We start from the raw sequence: 15,509 nt of genomic DNA on the forward strand, positions 1-15,509 counted from the left end.
AAAGAGAGACAGAAAAGGAGAGAAAGAAAAAGAAAGGAGGAAAAGATGGCAAAGAGATGGAGGGAGGGAGAGAGGCTCTCCCACCACCACCCATCAAGCCCCTGCCACCCCCACCCCCGCGGATCCCTTACTTACCGCTTCGGCGGTACTTAGGTAAGCCAGCAGTGGGGCTCTCCTGGTGTCCCCTGAGCTGCAGCGCTCCTGCGCGGGCCCGGGAAACCCGGCAATGGGGGTCTCCTGGCATCCCCCAAGCCGCAGCTCTCCTGCGCGGGCCCGGGGTATTTGTGCACATGTAATACATATTTCTTTTCTTTCATATTTGTCCTTTCCTTATTTGGAGTGAACATTATGTGTTTGCTTTGTGTTTATAGTTATATCAAAGGAAGCTGAGGTGACCCAAAATAATCTGGCTAATTATAGGCTGTATTAAAGGGCTAATTTAATAAGTACGTTTGGGTGGACTGGGTCCTGGTTGAACTAGAGAGAGAGAGAAATTAACCCGAAATTAAATAGGCAGGAAGAGTTCTTCCCAGTTACTCATGGTAGGAAAGGCATCATTTTTTGCTTGCTAGGGCTGCATAAGGTAGCTGGGATTGTGCGTGTGCCTGGTATTGTACTTCTGGAACCCGGGGATGGGTGTCAAAGTCCAACATGCCTGCTCCTTCCTGTTTTTCTTACTCATTTTTCCTTGCTGCCGCCACTGACTCTTGTCCACCCTGTTTATTCTCATGCGTATGAATACAAGACTCATCAAATAAGTACAGGTAGTGAATCACAGCGGTAGCAGATCTAGGGCAGTGTGGGGAAATTAAACAAGGATGCAAAGGCAAAATTGATAGTAAGGCAGCAGTGCGGGGTGGTGGTTCTGTTTGAGGAAATTTAGAGAGGAATTTGAGAGGAAATTTAGCAATTTGAGAGGAAATTTAGCAATTTATGTCCCAGAACCAAATTTCTCAGAAATCAAGCTGCTGTAGAGCCCTACTACTTATACTTGCTGTTGCTAAATCACGAACTTTTATAGTTAGCTAAACGTCTGACAATGAACTAGTTGTGCCAGTGCCCACTTTATGGTAAAAGTAAAGGCTCTCTGTGAAATGTTAACATGCTATTTAGCTACGTTAACCTGTAATGTAAATAGCAGTGTGCTACTAATTTTGGCTAGTTAGGATAACACCAATTAATATTACCCTTTTTTCCTTTTCGTTTCAAAAAGCCAAATTAAGTCCCAGGCTGTGGTCTGAAGGCCTATAATAGAGGAATTTTGCTGATAAGGAGGTCTGTGTCAGGGAAGTCCCTGGCAGTCCCACATAGGGGGGGTCCCACATCCCACATGGGGGGTGGAGAGAGGCCCTAGGGTAGGGAACATCTGAACACCTGGACTCTTTAACATCTTAAATATTAAATATTGAACCCACTATACGACCACTGGGAATGTTTGGATGCGGACCGTCATCTTTTGGGGCTTTTGAACTGAAGATATCGAGCACTATTTGTACTGGTTTTTAAACTGTATAAAATGTTTTTTAAATTACATGAAATGTATGTTTTTTACTGTTGCAAGATTTTTTGCCTTTAAGCCGCCCTGAGCCCTACGGGGGAGGGCGGGATATAAATCTGACTAATAAATAAATAAATAAATATAAATGGTCTGAACCTAGGACCCAGGGGAAGAACAGGAAGTGGCTGAGCATTGCAAGCTCCCCCCTGCCCCCCCCTGTCTAACTCAGAGTGGCAGTGGCTCTCAGTTTTTTTTTTTTTTACAGGATAGTTTGAGATAATAATTTTGGGTGTCCTCTTCAGCACTTGTTCTGTTATTATTCCATTGGCGCTCCACATTAGGAGGTGTGTGTTAAAACTAATATTTCTCTGCAAAACTGGAGTCCCTTGAGTTTGCAGAACTCTGTATTTTAACCCTGGCTGGTCCCAAACCCCCCCCCCCCCCGCACACCCTTAAAATGTGTCTGCCTAAATTGGAAAGGTGGGGGAATAGTGGGATTTTGCAAAGCAATTTTTTAAAATAAAGTACTACAAGGATCGGAGCTGCGGTGGCTCAAGTGGTTAAGATGCTGAACTGCAGGCTGTGGAAGGTCAGTAGTTCAGCAGTTCAAGACCCGGGTGCCGCAAGATGGGGTGAGCTCCCATCTCTAGTTCCAGCTCCTGCCAACCTAGCAGTTCAAAAGCGAGAAATTGCAAGTAGATAAATAGGGACTACTTCGGTGGGAAGGTAACAGCGTTCCGTGCGCCTCGGTGTTTAGTCATGCCGGCCACATGACCACGGAAACGTCTTTGGACAGCGCTGGCTCTTTGGCTTTGAAACGGAGATGAGCACCGCAATCCTAGAGTCGGATTCGACTGACTTTCGAGCAAGGGAAACCTTTACCTTTACTACTACAAGGATCACAGCAGAAGGCCTCCCCCCAGCTCTTACCCGTGAGGAGGACTACGGAGGCTGGGTGCAGTGACTGGGAAGTTTGGCAGCCCTGCCCTCTGCTTCCTGCTCTCAGAGGCAGCCCTGCCCTCTGTTCTTTATACTCCAAGGCAGCTCAAGCTCAGAACAGCAAGAATAGGCAGGGGAGGGGGGAAAGAAGAGAGCCCCACTCCCAGGTTGAATTAAAGGCCTGGGCGGGCCGATGGGATTGATGCCTCTAGTTTAAAGGTTAAGTAATCTGCTTCCCAACCTACTACTTGAAAAGTGAGTGGGTGAAACTAACTCGCATACCCGTGTTTGTACCTCTGCAAAGAAGAGTCTTCATTGCATTTAAAATAAGGATGCTTTATTTTAAGTGTCTGTTATCTTGCAGGGAGAGTCCTGTGGGTCTGGGCTACATCCCTGAAGATTTCATCCCAATGTGAGGGGGTGGGTTTACATTCAGAGAAGTGTTTCCCACATAAAACCATGTATTGGATTAACTGATTTTAATTGTGAAATAATTTTTTTTTAATGATACAAGATCCAAACATTATATATTTTTGAGCATCCCTGACACATCATAAGTGAACAAGGAATGAGGAAGCAATGTGTCTCTGGGTGTGGTATTTCTTTCCCTTCCTGGAATACCTCCAGGTAATTTTTTGATGGCACTGAAAGTCCTTTTCATATACAGCCATGTATACTGGAAGCCCAGCAATGGGATTACATGTACCTACAACGAATGCTCCCAATACACATGATCTTCTTGGTGGACATTTATCATAGCTGTACACGTACAGAAAAGCTGTGCATATCTGGTGCATTGTGGATTGTGTGGTATCCATGGCTCTAACATTTGAAAAGGACTACTTTTTATAAGTTTCACGGCTTTACTGAATAGAACGCTCTCTGCAGGTACTTACACATGTTCCAATCAGGGTTTTTTTTGCAACAAAACATGGAGTAGTTTAATAACAGCCCTCTTCTTTAGCGTCACTGGCAAGCACTGGTCTACTTAATGAGCCCAGAATACTTTCGGCTCTAATGCAGCTCAAGTTTCCCCGAGTTATTTATTGCCTGGATCACTGTGCTTTATTCCATACTGTGATTTGGGGTCCTTTGAGAGGACCTTGTCCTACACACCAGACTGGCTTCATTTCTGATGCTGGTTCTTTGGCCTTCTCTTTCACAGGCTTGGGATATCTTTTGCTTACTATGGTGTCATCCTGGCCAGTGCTGAGTTACTAGAGAAGAAACTGGTCTGTGGCACAAGAGGAGGAGGAGGAGCTGAAGAGGCAGCCGCTGGCAATGATGCCGAGGAGATCCGGAGCCCTTGCTTATGTCATTTGTTTGCCCCTTCCGATTACCAGGTCATGATCATCAGCACAATTGGAGAGATTGCATGTAACTTTCCTCCCTTTTTTCTTTTAATATGCTATTGTCTGAAGGGAAGGGAGAGAGAGGGAGAGGGAGAGAGAGCGAGAACATTGCAAAAGTACAGTCTGGGAACTCCCTGACGCATCAGGAGGGCGCTTCATAGCAGCTTTCGTCATCCACAGGACTTGGTCCTATTTAGCTTTCTCCTCATGGCTCTTAGGGCCAAGTTAGAGGGAGAATTGTGGTCAGATCTCCTGTCTCATCTTGAAAAGCAGGAAAAGCAGCACACAAGCAAACCCTGTGACATGAACAACATTTATAAGATTCACATTGCTTTTCTAAAACTTTACAAAATTGCAACAATTTGTCCCACAGTCTCACTTATACAATATTGTAAAAAAGTCCACATGGTCCAACATAATGAGTACCCGGTTGTGAACTCATTTCAACTTTACAGTCTTCCTCAGATTGTAATCCTATATTTAAAGGTGTCAGTTTCTTAATCCAGCTCAGTATTGTAAATTCTTAATTTCCTTCATAATATCCTGGTATAAACCATAATAAAAATCCACATGAAGTTCTGGTTCCATAAGAAGTGTTTATTTTGGGAGCAAGCCAATCCTCTGTAGGTACAAAGAAGCCTCCTGGATTTTACTGGCTATGCTCTCCATAAACACTAACTATTTATTTAGGTAGTAGCAACCCAGCCCTTATTTTATCTGGCTAGAGCCTTCATTATTCTGGCTGGCAAATGCTCTATACTATTTCACCCGGCTAAAGCCTTCATTTTCTGGCTGGCAAATGCTCATCTTGAAAAGCAGCTGCAGGGAAGGGGGATTGTATTGGGTCCATAGTTTGTGGTGGGAAAGGGTTTAACTCCCCTGTCTGTGCCATTTCCCCAATTTAAATCTTTCTACCCCCCCCCCAGCCGCTTTTCAAAGAAAATAGAAAAGATGAGATATTCAATCACAGACTACCAATGTTTCATCTGGTTTGCCTATAGGTAACAAGATGCTCTGTCTTCTTGGTGCTTGGGGGGGGGGGTCAACAGTGGGAGGGCTTCTAATGTCCTGGCCCCACTGCTGGACCTCCTGATGGCACTGGTATTTCTGGCCACTGTGTGACACAGAGTGTTGGACTGGATGGGCCTTTGGCCTGATCCAACATTGGCGTCTCTTATGTTCTTATGTTCTTAACAAGTTTAATCATATTGAGGGCGGCTTTTGCCACCTCAGAGATTGGCTGTAGTCCCAACAACCAAGATCTGTGCACTATTCACATGCCACACCGTTCTCTCATGAATAAAGTGTGGCTTCAAGTAGCATTTGCTTAATGCATGGATATTGCTGTCTCATCACCATATTCCTTCATGATGTGTGTTCCGTAAAATATAAGTGGAGTTCTGCCATGCTTCCTATTGCCCACATCTGTATTGCCAGAGACATGGAAGTCTGAACAGTTCTTGCAAATAGGTCCAGATGTTATAACATTAGTAGCTGTTGACAGTACCTTCCTTGAGTCAGTGAGCCTAGACTGCAGGTAAAGAGGGCTGTGTTGAGTAACCTGATTTTTGCAGTCTTGACGTGAAGTTTCTTTTTTCCATTCATTGTTTTCCAGTAAACCCTGTAAACATTCTGGGCATCAATTTGCTGGGGAGGCGACTGAGCCTGACAATAACTATGGGGTGTACAGCACTGTTCTTCCTTCTCCTCAACATATGCACTTCCAGGCAAGTATGTCAAGTATTGGCATATTAAGATGGAAAAAAAAGTTTGCACATTGCACCTTGTATACCCTAGAGCTTGTGATGTTCCCAAGGCATTACCAAGAGATTGTGAGAATTGAACACACTGTACAATGGCCATTCAATTGTTATTGACAGATCATAATTCTTGACTGGCAATTGGTGGAGGAATGAGGGTGGGGCTTACCAGCAGGAAAACTAGGCCTAGGCTTGCATTGCTGGCAAAGTGTCGCTGTCATGGCCTACATGCACTGGAGACACTCTGATATTTGGGCAAATACCAGAGTATCCATGTGCTGCTGGCAACACAATGACATGATTTACAGTGCACAGTGGAAGTGACAGTATCATGTTACTGGTGATGCAGGCTGAGGCCTAGTTTTCCTGCCTCTAATCCCCCCACTGCCCAGCTGATAGGTGCTGTGGGGAAGAGGCCCTGGAATAGGTGATCCCCAGCCCCTGGGCTGGGCCTGGTACCCCTAACCAGGTGGCAGAAAGTGTTGTCAAGCTGCAACCAATTTATGGCAACCCTGTAGGGTTTTAAAGGCAGGAAACAAACAGAGGTGGTTTGCCATTGGTTGGCTCTACGTAGCAGCTCTGGACTTCTTTAGTGGTCTCCCATCCAAATACTAACCAGGACCAACCTTGCTTAGCTTCCAAGATATGATGATATCGGGTTAGCCTGGGATATCCAGCTCAAGTCACATCATATCCTTCAATTGTGACATACCTATTCTCATCCCAATAATTTTTGCTCCATCTCTCTCCCCTGTTGTACAACAAGCAGAGGTCATTTCGGGGGGGAGCTCTCTCCCCTGTTATACAACAAGGAAAGCTTTACTCCAACCACCTTTACTCTCCAACAGCTTGTCTTCCATTAATTTTAAAGCCAATAGGGTATTCATTTAATAAATTAGGTGTCCTGGAAGAACATCGGGTTGGATCCTATGGACCCATGCTGCAAACAGCAGTGCTTTCCACCCTTTGCACAGAGCCTTCTGCTGACTCAAAAGGTGCATCAGTGGAAGACTCCTTGTGCTGGAGCAATTACCCTTGCTTTTAGTGGAATGGAGCCATACTATAGTTATTCTATACTCTTATTACCACTGTGTTGAAAATATAGCTCAATGGCTGGCTGCCATATGCGCCATACTGGTTGCAAGTTATGCACTGAATGGGGACACAATTTGGAAACTCCAGCTGCTGCAGAATGCCGTGGCTCAGATATTATCAAGAGCTAGGTGGCACATGCATATTACTTTCATTCTGCAGTCACTGCTGATCTGTTACCTGGCTCCATTTAAGATATTGGCTCTCACATACAAAGCCCTTCATGGCCTTGGACCTTCATATCTGCGAGACTGTCTCTCCCCCTATGCTCCACCACAACAGTTTTGCTCATCCAAGCAGGGCCCTCTGAAGGTGCCACCTGCAAATGGGTAAAATCAACAACTGCTCGTACATGTGGCTTTTCCATCTTGGCCCCCACCTTGTGGAACGGCCTGCCTGAGGAGGTCAGGAAGGCTCCCACTCTCCTGGATTTCCACAAATTATGCAAAATGGAATTATTCAAGAGGGCTTTTTAAACACAAATAATAGGGTAGCACTGTACAAAATATTCACAAAGTTACTTGGATAAATTAATAGGGATTGTGGTCTATACTATTGTGTATAGATTGGTGTAAACTGGACCCTACTATATAATTTTGCTTCATTTAATGTGCCATGCCAACAATTTGCTTCAGTTCTGTTTCATGGTTGGTTCATGGTTTATTGAATGTCCCATCCTGCCGAACAAGTCTTTGAGCCCCCTATGTTGGAGATCCTGTGAGCAGGAAGGCACTGCTTTACATGTGTGGTGGGAATGCCATCTGGTTCAGGACTTTTGGAAGGTAGTTCATAAAGAGATATCCGACATCGTGGGTCTTCCATTTCCTTATTCTCTGGAATTTTTGTTATTGGATTTTTGGGCTGACTCTTTGCTTGATAAAAAATACCAAATTTCTTGTCTCTACATTGGCTTCTGCTCTCTTGGTCATTGCCAGGAATTGGAAATCCCTCACTGGATCCTTGCTTAATAAATGGTACCAGAAAATCTGGGAACAATTCCTGATGGGTAGGATTATGCATAATCTGGGGTTTGGGGGGGATTTACGTACAGTAATCCCTTTATTTGAATATGACAAAATATGGAAACCAGTCTTAGAATTTCTGTGTGTTGGTCATTGTGAGCCAGTTTGGTGTAGTGGTTAAGTGCACGGACTCTAATCTGAGAGAACTGGGTTTGATTCCCCACTCCTCCACTTGTACCTGCTGGATGACCTTGAGCAAGCCATATTTCTGGCACAGCTGTCCTTGAAAAAGAGCTGTTTCTGTCAGAGCTCTCTCAGCCCCACCTACATCAAAGGGTGTCTGTTGTGGGGAGGGGAAGGGAAAGGAGTTTGTAAGCCACTCTGAGACTCCTTTGGGGAGTGTATGGCGGGGTATAAATCCAATCTCTTCTCTTCTTTTTCTTTGGTTCTGTAACAGATTGTTAATTGTTTTATTATTGTAACTTTAATTTAAACAAATAAAAGGATTTTTAAAAAATGAAGTAAATTTCCCCCCCATTCTGTTGATTTTATTGACTTACTCTGTGTAATCCACCTTGGGTCCCAGTAAGAAAGGTGGACTGTAAAAACAAATAAATAAATGTTGTTCATGTGAGCACTTATGTGCCTCTCATACAAGAATTAAGACAAACATATTAGAGGTCTAGGGAAGAAACAGAACTCCAGCAACTGACATCTGTAGAAAGAGAACTCCAGCAACTCAGCCTAGCAATAATTTAATAAAGCATCCCCCCAAAGCAGGAGCAGGTTCCTGAAACTGGATTGGCTGTCCAAGACCAGTTTCTCAACACCACATTTAATGATGATGATGATGATGATGATGAACGGATGTGTTTGTCAAGCCCATGATTATATTGCAAGTGCAGTACCACAGTGTATAATGCTGGGTTTGTAGTCACAACACTGGCAAAATTAAATGACCACCTGCTACCTATGAGCCCTATAGTGTTAGTGGTATGTTTGATTACAACATGGCTTGTAATGGAAAGCGTGATCTCGAATGTAAAGGGGTGATCATCTATACAAACAGATGGAGGCAAAATAGGGAAAATCCTAAAGTCTTGGACATACTGCAGGATAAACCTGGAAATAGCTCTCACAAGACCGAACACCAAGTTTCCATATCTCACCCCCACTACCCCAGCTATTTTTATTTGGTTGCAGAAGAGATTAAGCCTCTTCCCCTTACTGCCTTTCTGTTCCTTCCCTTTTATCCAGGCATTTATATTATCTTAGATAGTATACTTAGACATGTGTTTGATGAGATATCATCTTGCTTTGTTCCCTACCCCAAAGGCACCTACATGTTTAAGAATCCCACGTGTTGGTTTCTCCCTCCTGTAAATTTGCTGGGAAGTCATGGAGCCAATCAGATGTTATGATTTATATTTCTTAAGATTTCCTGCCCAGAAGCAATGGGTTGGAAGGAAATCCATAGTAGGCAGAGAGCAGCCCTGAATGCCAGATCAAACTGTGAGCTGAACTAGTGTGGCAACTCCTGTATGAAAGGAAAAGGACAATTATGTGAATGATGAGCAACTTGTAAAACTTCAAACAAGATTATTCCAATGTGCCACTCTCTGAAATGGAAGGGAGCTGGTGCCAGGGCAGGATGTCTGAGGATGCCAATCTGAACAAAGTGTGCCTTTCGATGTGAAATCCTTAATCCTGCTTGATGGCCTGACCTGTTATATAATCTTGCAGGCTTGTTATTGTGAAATGAATGAGGTGTTGCCGTTCTCACAAGAATAGAGGCCCAAGAGCTTAAAAATTCTGTGGTATTCCTGTAAATGCACAACAGAGGCTCATAACTAAGGTTGGATGTACTCAACACTGAAAAATAAAATTGATTTCCATGGAAGTAAAAGCAGAATTCTGTGACTTGTGTAAATTATACAAATGTGTCAGGTTTGCATCTTTTTGGTTATTCTGCACAATTCTGTTAGTTGAGAAGAAGGGGCAGAGCCCCCAAACATTTTCTTCTGTGAAACTCCTTTTCAACCTGTTTGCTGGCTTCTTACATTCCCAAGCCTATTTTCATGTTATGGGCAAAAGACATGAGCAGTGTTCCCTCTAAGCTGAGTTAGTGTGAGATAGCTCAGTTTTTTAGCCTCTGGATCACACGTTTTTCTCTTAGCTAATGAAGGATGGCTCCAGAGCAAAGTAATTTATGCAGTGGCCAAATCACTTGCTCACAACTTTAACGCCAGTAGCTCACAAAGCAGAATTTTTGCTCACAAGGCTCTGCAGCTTGGAGGGAGCATTGGACGTGAGGCTTAATCCGTTCCTTTGTGCGCACCAATTTTTCCATCTTCATTTCCCTGAAGAATGACTCTTAAATGTTCTCAATGTTCTGTGAACAAAAAGCTTTGCAGGGTTTCTTTGGGGGGGAGGGGGAAGTTTCTTCTTTTTTAAAAAAAACCAATACCATCTGTATATCTTGGAAGTCCCCTAAATATAAAGAAACCCCAGTCCTGTCTGTGGAGGGGTTTTTCCATTGCCCTGGTGAAGTTTGCTATTAGAGGGAACAAGCTGAGTGCCCATGAAGAAGTGTGTGTTTATGTCATTTATACTTCACTTTTCCCCTAATGGGGACCACAGTGGCTTACAACATTCTCCTCTGTGACGTAGCTTAGGCTGAGTGTATCCAACCAGCCCAAAGTTACTGGAACAGGCCTTTTCTACCAACTGAGGGGACCAACACATTCTCTTACGATTCTGAGGAACCAGGTTTGTTTTAAACTGTAAACCTCCCCCTCAGTTACCAGATTTCTTAAGGTAGCAAGTGTAAAGGCTTTGGGTTCACTGGTGTGAGGTAGGCTTTGTGGTGAGCAAGTAGAACATGGAGATTACCGAGGCAGGAGTTGTATGTAAACAACAAAGAAGATTGTTGGTTTTACAGAACAGAGCAGCAGCACAGGTCTACAGGTTGTTGAAAGAGAAAACCTGGTTGAGGCACATAAATTTAAGCTAGTTACGGCTTCAGAGTGTGCTTTGAATTTTCTTCAATGCTTTCAGGTACAAACTGGCTTTTACTGACTAGCCACTAGGTTCGATCCTCTCTCGCACATAGGATTCCACCCACACCAGCCTGTCCTTTCCCAAGAGTCAGACTAAATGGTACATGGTCTGCTCACCATCAGAGACAGCCAAACAATCGGGTACTCTATTCTCTCCCTGAGGAACAGCTAAACCTATCTTCCAGGCTACCAGGCAGAGCTATCCAGTCTGGTGTAGTGGTTAAGTGCGTGGACTCTAATCTGGGAGAACCGGGTTTGATCCCCACTCGTCCATGGAGAATAAGTCTATCAATGTCCATGGTGCCTGAGGGGAGCCTCCACATTCAGAGGCACTAAATCTCTGAATCCCAGAGCCAGGAGGCAACATCAGGGGAAGGCCTCAGCCTCTATGCCCTGTGGTTGGCTGTCCAGAGGAAGTAGTTGGTCACTGTGTGTGACAGAATGCTGTACTAGATGGACCATTGGTCTGATCCAGCAGAACTCTTCTTATGTGCTTGAATTCAAATCACTCATCTAGGCATCTATATTTTAGTAGCTTAAAATGGCCCATTTCCCCATTCGTTCCCTCTCCCTTTCATTGTCCACTGTTTTCAGCATCTCTTGCCTCCTAGCATTTGCTCAGTTCTTGTTCAATTTTGGGGCGGTGGTATTATTTTATTTTGATTTGCCACATCCTATTTTTCTGCTTTCTCAGGGAGCACCCACTGTATTTAGAAGCCCGTACACTGTCTGTGGATGGGCCAGTTTACCTGCTGTCATGATTGACACAAGCCACCCACTTTACTGTTATAGAAAAAAAATACCCCTGGAATTCTTTGGGGCAACGTGCAGTCAAGCAATGACACAATCTTAATGCAATCATTGTTACACAGATACTTCATGCATCTTTTCTTTTTTTTTTACATCTAGCTCAGGCCTCATTGGTTTTCTCTTCATGTTGCGGGCCTTGGTATCTGCAAATTTCAATACCATCTACATTTATACAGCAGAGGTAAGAATTTTTTAAATCCATGATTTATAGAGGGAAGCGAGTCATAACTGGAGGAGTGGGGGGCTCAGTAGTCTGCAAATGTTTTTATAAAAAAAGGTAAAGGTTTCCCCTTGCTCGAAAGCCAGTTGAATCCGACTCTAAGGGGCGGTGCTCATTTCCGTTTCCAAGCCAAAGAGCCAGTGTTGTCTGATGACTTTTCTGTGGTCATGTGGCTGGCATGACTAAATGCCGAGGTGCACGGAACGCTGTTACCTTCCCACCAAAGCGGTACCTATTTATCTACTTGCAACTTCTTGCTTTCGAACTGCTAGGTTGGCAGGAGCTGGGACCAGAGACGGGAGCTCACTCCGTCATGCAGCACTCAGGTCTCGAACTACTGAACTACCGACCTTCCGGTCTGCAGCTCAGCGTCTTAACTTACCTTTCCCTAATAAATGGAGAGTCCTATTTATAAGAGTGGAGTTCATTCATTAGGACTCATCATGACTAACTAGAGCAGGGGTGTCAAACATAAGGCCTGAGGGCCGGAACCCGCCTGTCCAGAGCTTTTATGCAGCCCACGAGCAACTGATGCAAGGGAAGAAAAAGAGATTGGATTTATGCCCCGCCCTTCACTACCCAAAGGTGTCTCAGAGCGGCTTACAAACTTCTTTCCCTTCCCCTCCCCTCCCCACAGCAGATACCCTGTGAGATAGGTGGGGCTGAGAGAGACTGACAGAAACTACTCTTTTTCAAGAACAGCTATGCCAGAACTACGGCTTGCCCAAGACCATCCAGCCGGGCGCAAGTGGAGGAGTGGGGAATCAAACCCGGTTCTCCCAGATTAGAGTCTGCACACTTAACCACTACACCAAACTGGCTCTCAGGGAGGGGATGCCGGGGGGATTGGGTGGAGCTGGGGTGGCTTCAGCACTCCATTGTGGCTTCAGCATGGCAGAGCAACCTCATCTGCAGCAGTTAAGCATTATGGGAACGTCTGCCCAGCACTGCACAGCTGCCTCTCCAGTCTGCCTATGTGGGTTTTCCTCTGCACCCTCCTCCCAGCCCATGGGGCCTTGCAGTGAGAATAGGCCAACTCAGAGCTCACCAGCTGCTGTCCTTTACACAGTTTCTGTCTCCAGCACTTTGCATGATGTTTTATAGCACACATGACCGGGCCCAACAAAATGACATTTATGTCAGATCTGGCCCTTGTAACAAATGAGTTTGACACCTCTGAACTAGTTTTGTACACAATCAGCCTGAACCAGATTTATTTTGGGACTTGTGCTCTCCTTACCACCTCTCAACTGCTAACTGAAGACTTCTGGTTTAGGAAACCTGCAATCTACATTAAAATTGTTGACACATCGTAATGAAGGCATCTTAACAAATGGGGACTGCTTTCTTTTCTGGGAACTGCAATTCGAACCCAGGATACAACTGTAACTTAGACTCCCATTTGTTGAAGTGCGTACATTTGGAATTCACAACAAATTGGAATAAAAGTAAACCAGGCAGACTTTGACCTTGGGGCAAGCATGAGCAGCAGCAGGAGGGAATCTGCAAACCCAATAATAAGCTAGGTTCATGTTCTTTTTGCACAAACTCGTTATGATAGAATGCAGCTAAACTCATCTATATTACTCCCATTTGCAGAAAGTATTGACATCTCTAAATCATTTGCATACACACTGAACTGGATTATGAAGGGGTTCCTAGGAGCTGGATACAGCATCGCACAGGAAGTGACATCATAATGCCAGCAACTTCTGGATGATGCTTTGGTATTTCAGCAAACCCTGTATAGTAGAAGCTGGTTTTACCATAGAGTTTTTGCCCAAGTGCCAGAGTGTCACTTGGAAGACACTGGTGTAATTATGGCACTTCCTGTGCAATTCAGCAACATGGCCTAGGGGCCTTTCTCTTTCTCCTGGCAAGTGCCCTCCCATCCCCTGCCAGTTGCCAGGACGGACCTGGCACCGGTAGACTGTCCTCTTGAGTAACAAAGCACAAAAGCAAACAACTGGGGTAGATTTTGACCCTTTATTACAATTTGATTACAAATTCAGGAAATCTGAAGTTTGGATGTTTGCCCAAATGTCTTTTCAACTGTCAAAAAATAGTTGAACTTAAAGTTCCAAAATACCAAAAACAAACATTATTTTGGATAGTGCAAAACTTTAATGTGGCAGGGCTTAGAGAGTCTCATTAGTAGCATTGGAAGTTGCAGTAAACTAGTATGATACTTGCAAAAGTGACACACTTTTGAGTCCCACTACTTTCAACACAAGAGGTTTAAGCATAATTATTAACTCTTCCCCCACTGAAATCATTGGCACTCAAAGGCAGCTGAACTTTGGCTGGGCTATGCAAAAATATTTCTTACGAACAACGAAATTTTCAGAGTTTTTTGTACTTCTTGTGCCTGGGCAACAATTTCTATTCTGACACCTTCTGAGGAGTTCAGTCGCTGGCCAGATGACAGCCCAATCTCTGGGTTGGGAAATTGTTGTTGTTGTTCAGTCGCACAGTCGAGCCCGCCAGGCCCTCCTGTCTTCCGCCGTCCTCTGAAGTTTGCTCAATTGGTTGGGAAATACCTGGAGATTTTGGGGGTGGAGCCTCAGGAGGGTGGGGTTTGAGGAAAGGAGGCACTTCAATGGGGTGTAATGCCATAGAGTCCACCCTCCGAAGTGGCCATTTTTCCCAGGTGAATTGATCTCTGACACCTGGAGATCAGTTGTAACAGCAGGACTTCTCCAGGTGCCACGTGGTGGATGACAACCCTAAACTGAACTTCCACCCAATGGTTCATCTGTACCCATCTTGTGGCCTTGTCTCTGGAGCGATCTGTTTCCAAAGCTTCATACCCAGCTGTAGTTTTCTTTAACTTGCTCTGTTCTAGAGCACAGGCCTGAATAACTGACTTCGAAATTGTTCTCTTCCAGGTTTATCCTACTTCAATGAGAGCTCTGGGACTGGGGACTAGTGGATCTCTGTGTCGCATTGGTGCTATGGTGGCACCTTTTATAGCACAAGTAAGATAACGTCTTTTTAGTAAACTGAGTGTGCTCTTAAAAATAGATGCTAGGCAAGCAAGTTCAGATAAATCATGTAGGCTGTGTTTCATTTCCAAATAACTGTGAATTCAGGCTTAAAAAAAAAGGTGAGGAAGATATGTTGAAGTTATGGAGGAGTTTCCCAGCCACAGTAATATTATAATTTTCAACACAATTAGAACTTATACAGAATGGAGTTTTGGTTGCAGCACTGAAAAATTGGTAAAAGTGGACTGACAGATGTCTTCCAGCGATGCACCTCGCAGGAAAGCTGTAGACGTTGCGTTGCCACTGCCCGCGTGGAATGAGCTTGAAGCTGTCCAGGGAGCGGCTTCCGTGCCAGTGAATAACAAAGTTTAATAGTCTCCACAATCCACTTGGATAAACGCTTGGGAAGGCAACCTGTGAGAGATAAACAGCGCTGGAGACTTACGGAAAGGCTTGGTTCTTCCCAAATAAAATAAGAGCGCTCTTAACATCCAGAGAGTGCAATCTGCGTTCTTCCTCATTGGAGGGAGATGGAAAAAACGTAGGAAGAACTAGGTCATTACGCAAATGAAACTCTGACCAGGGAATGGGCGTGAAAATCCCTTTTTGCTTGCTAACGATACCGAAGGTCAGCGCGGCGCAGACTATCCCAAGGGTGTGATGCACAGAGACCACAAAGAAGATCCAAAGCTTCATACCTAGCTGTAGTTTTCTTTAACCTGCTCTGTTCTAGAGCACAGGCCTGAATAACTGACTTAGAAATTGCTCTCTTACAGGTTTATCCTACTTCAATGAGAGCTCTGGGACTGGGGACTAGTGGATCTCTGTGT

The 15,509-nt window shown here is 44.5% G+C and overlaps 1 protein-coding gene across 1 annotated transcript in view; it reads left to right on the forward strand.

The window, feature by feature from the left end:
* Positions 1 to 15,509, forward strand: part of SVOPL (SVOP-like) — a 45,199-nt gene that overhangs the window by 26,118 nt on the left and 3,572 nt on the right. Inside the window, exons 10-13 of the mRNA XM_015417213.1 lie at positions 3,603 to 3,814; positions 5,405 to 5,516; positions 11,572 to 11,653; positions 14,581 to 14,670. Coding sequence (XP_015272699.1) covers positions 3,603 to 3,814; positions 5,405 to 5,516; positions 11,572 to 11,653; positions 14,581 to 14,670 — 496 coding nt within the window. The remainder of the gene's footprint in view (positions 1 to 3,602; positions 3,815 to 5,404; positions 5,517 to 11,571; positions 11,654 to 14,580; positions 14,671 to 15,509) is intronic.

This window comes from Gekko japonicus, unplaced genomic scaffold (assembly GCF_001447785.1).
Source record: "Gekko japonicus isolate JY-2015 unplaced genomic scaffold, Gekko_japonicus_V1.1 scaffold1482, whole genome shotgun sequence".
In the NCBI taxonomy this organism is placed as follows: Eukaryota; Metazoa; Chordata; class Lepidosauria; order Squamata; family Gekkonidae; genus Gekko; species Gekko japonicus.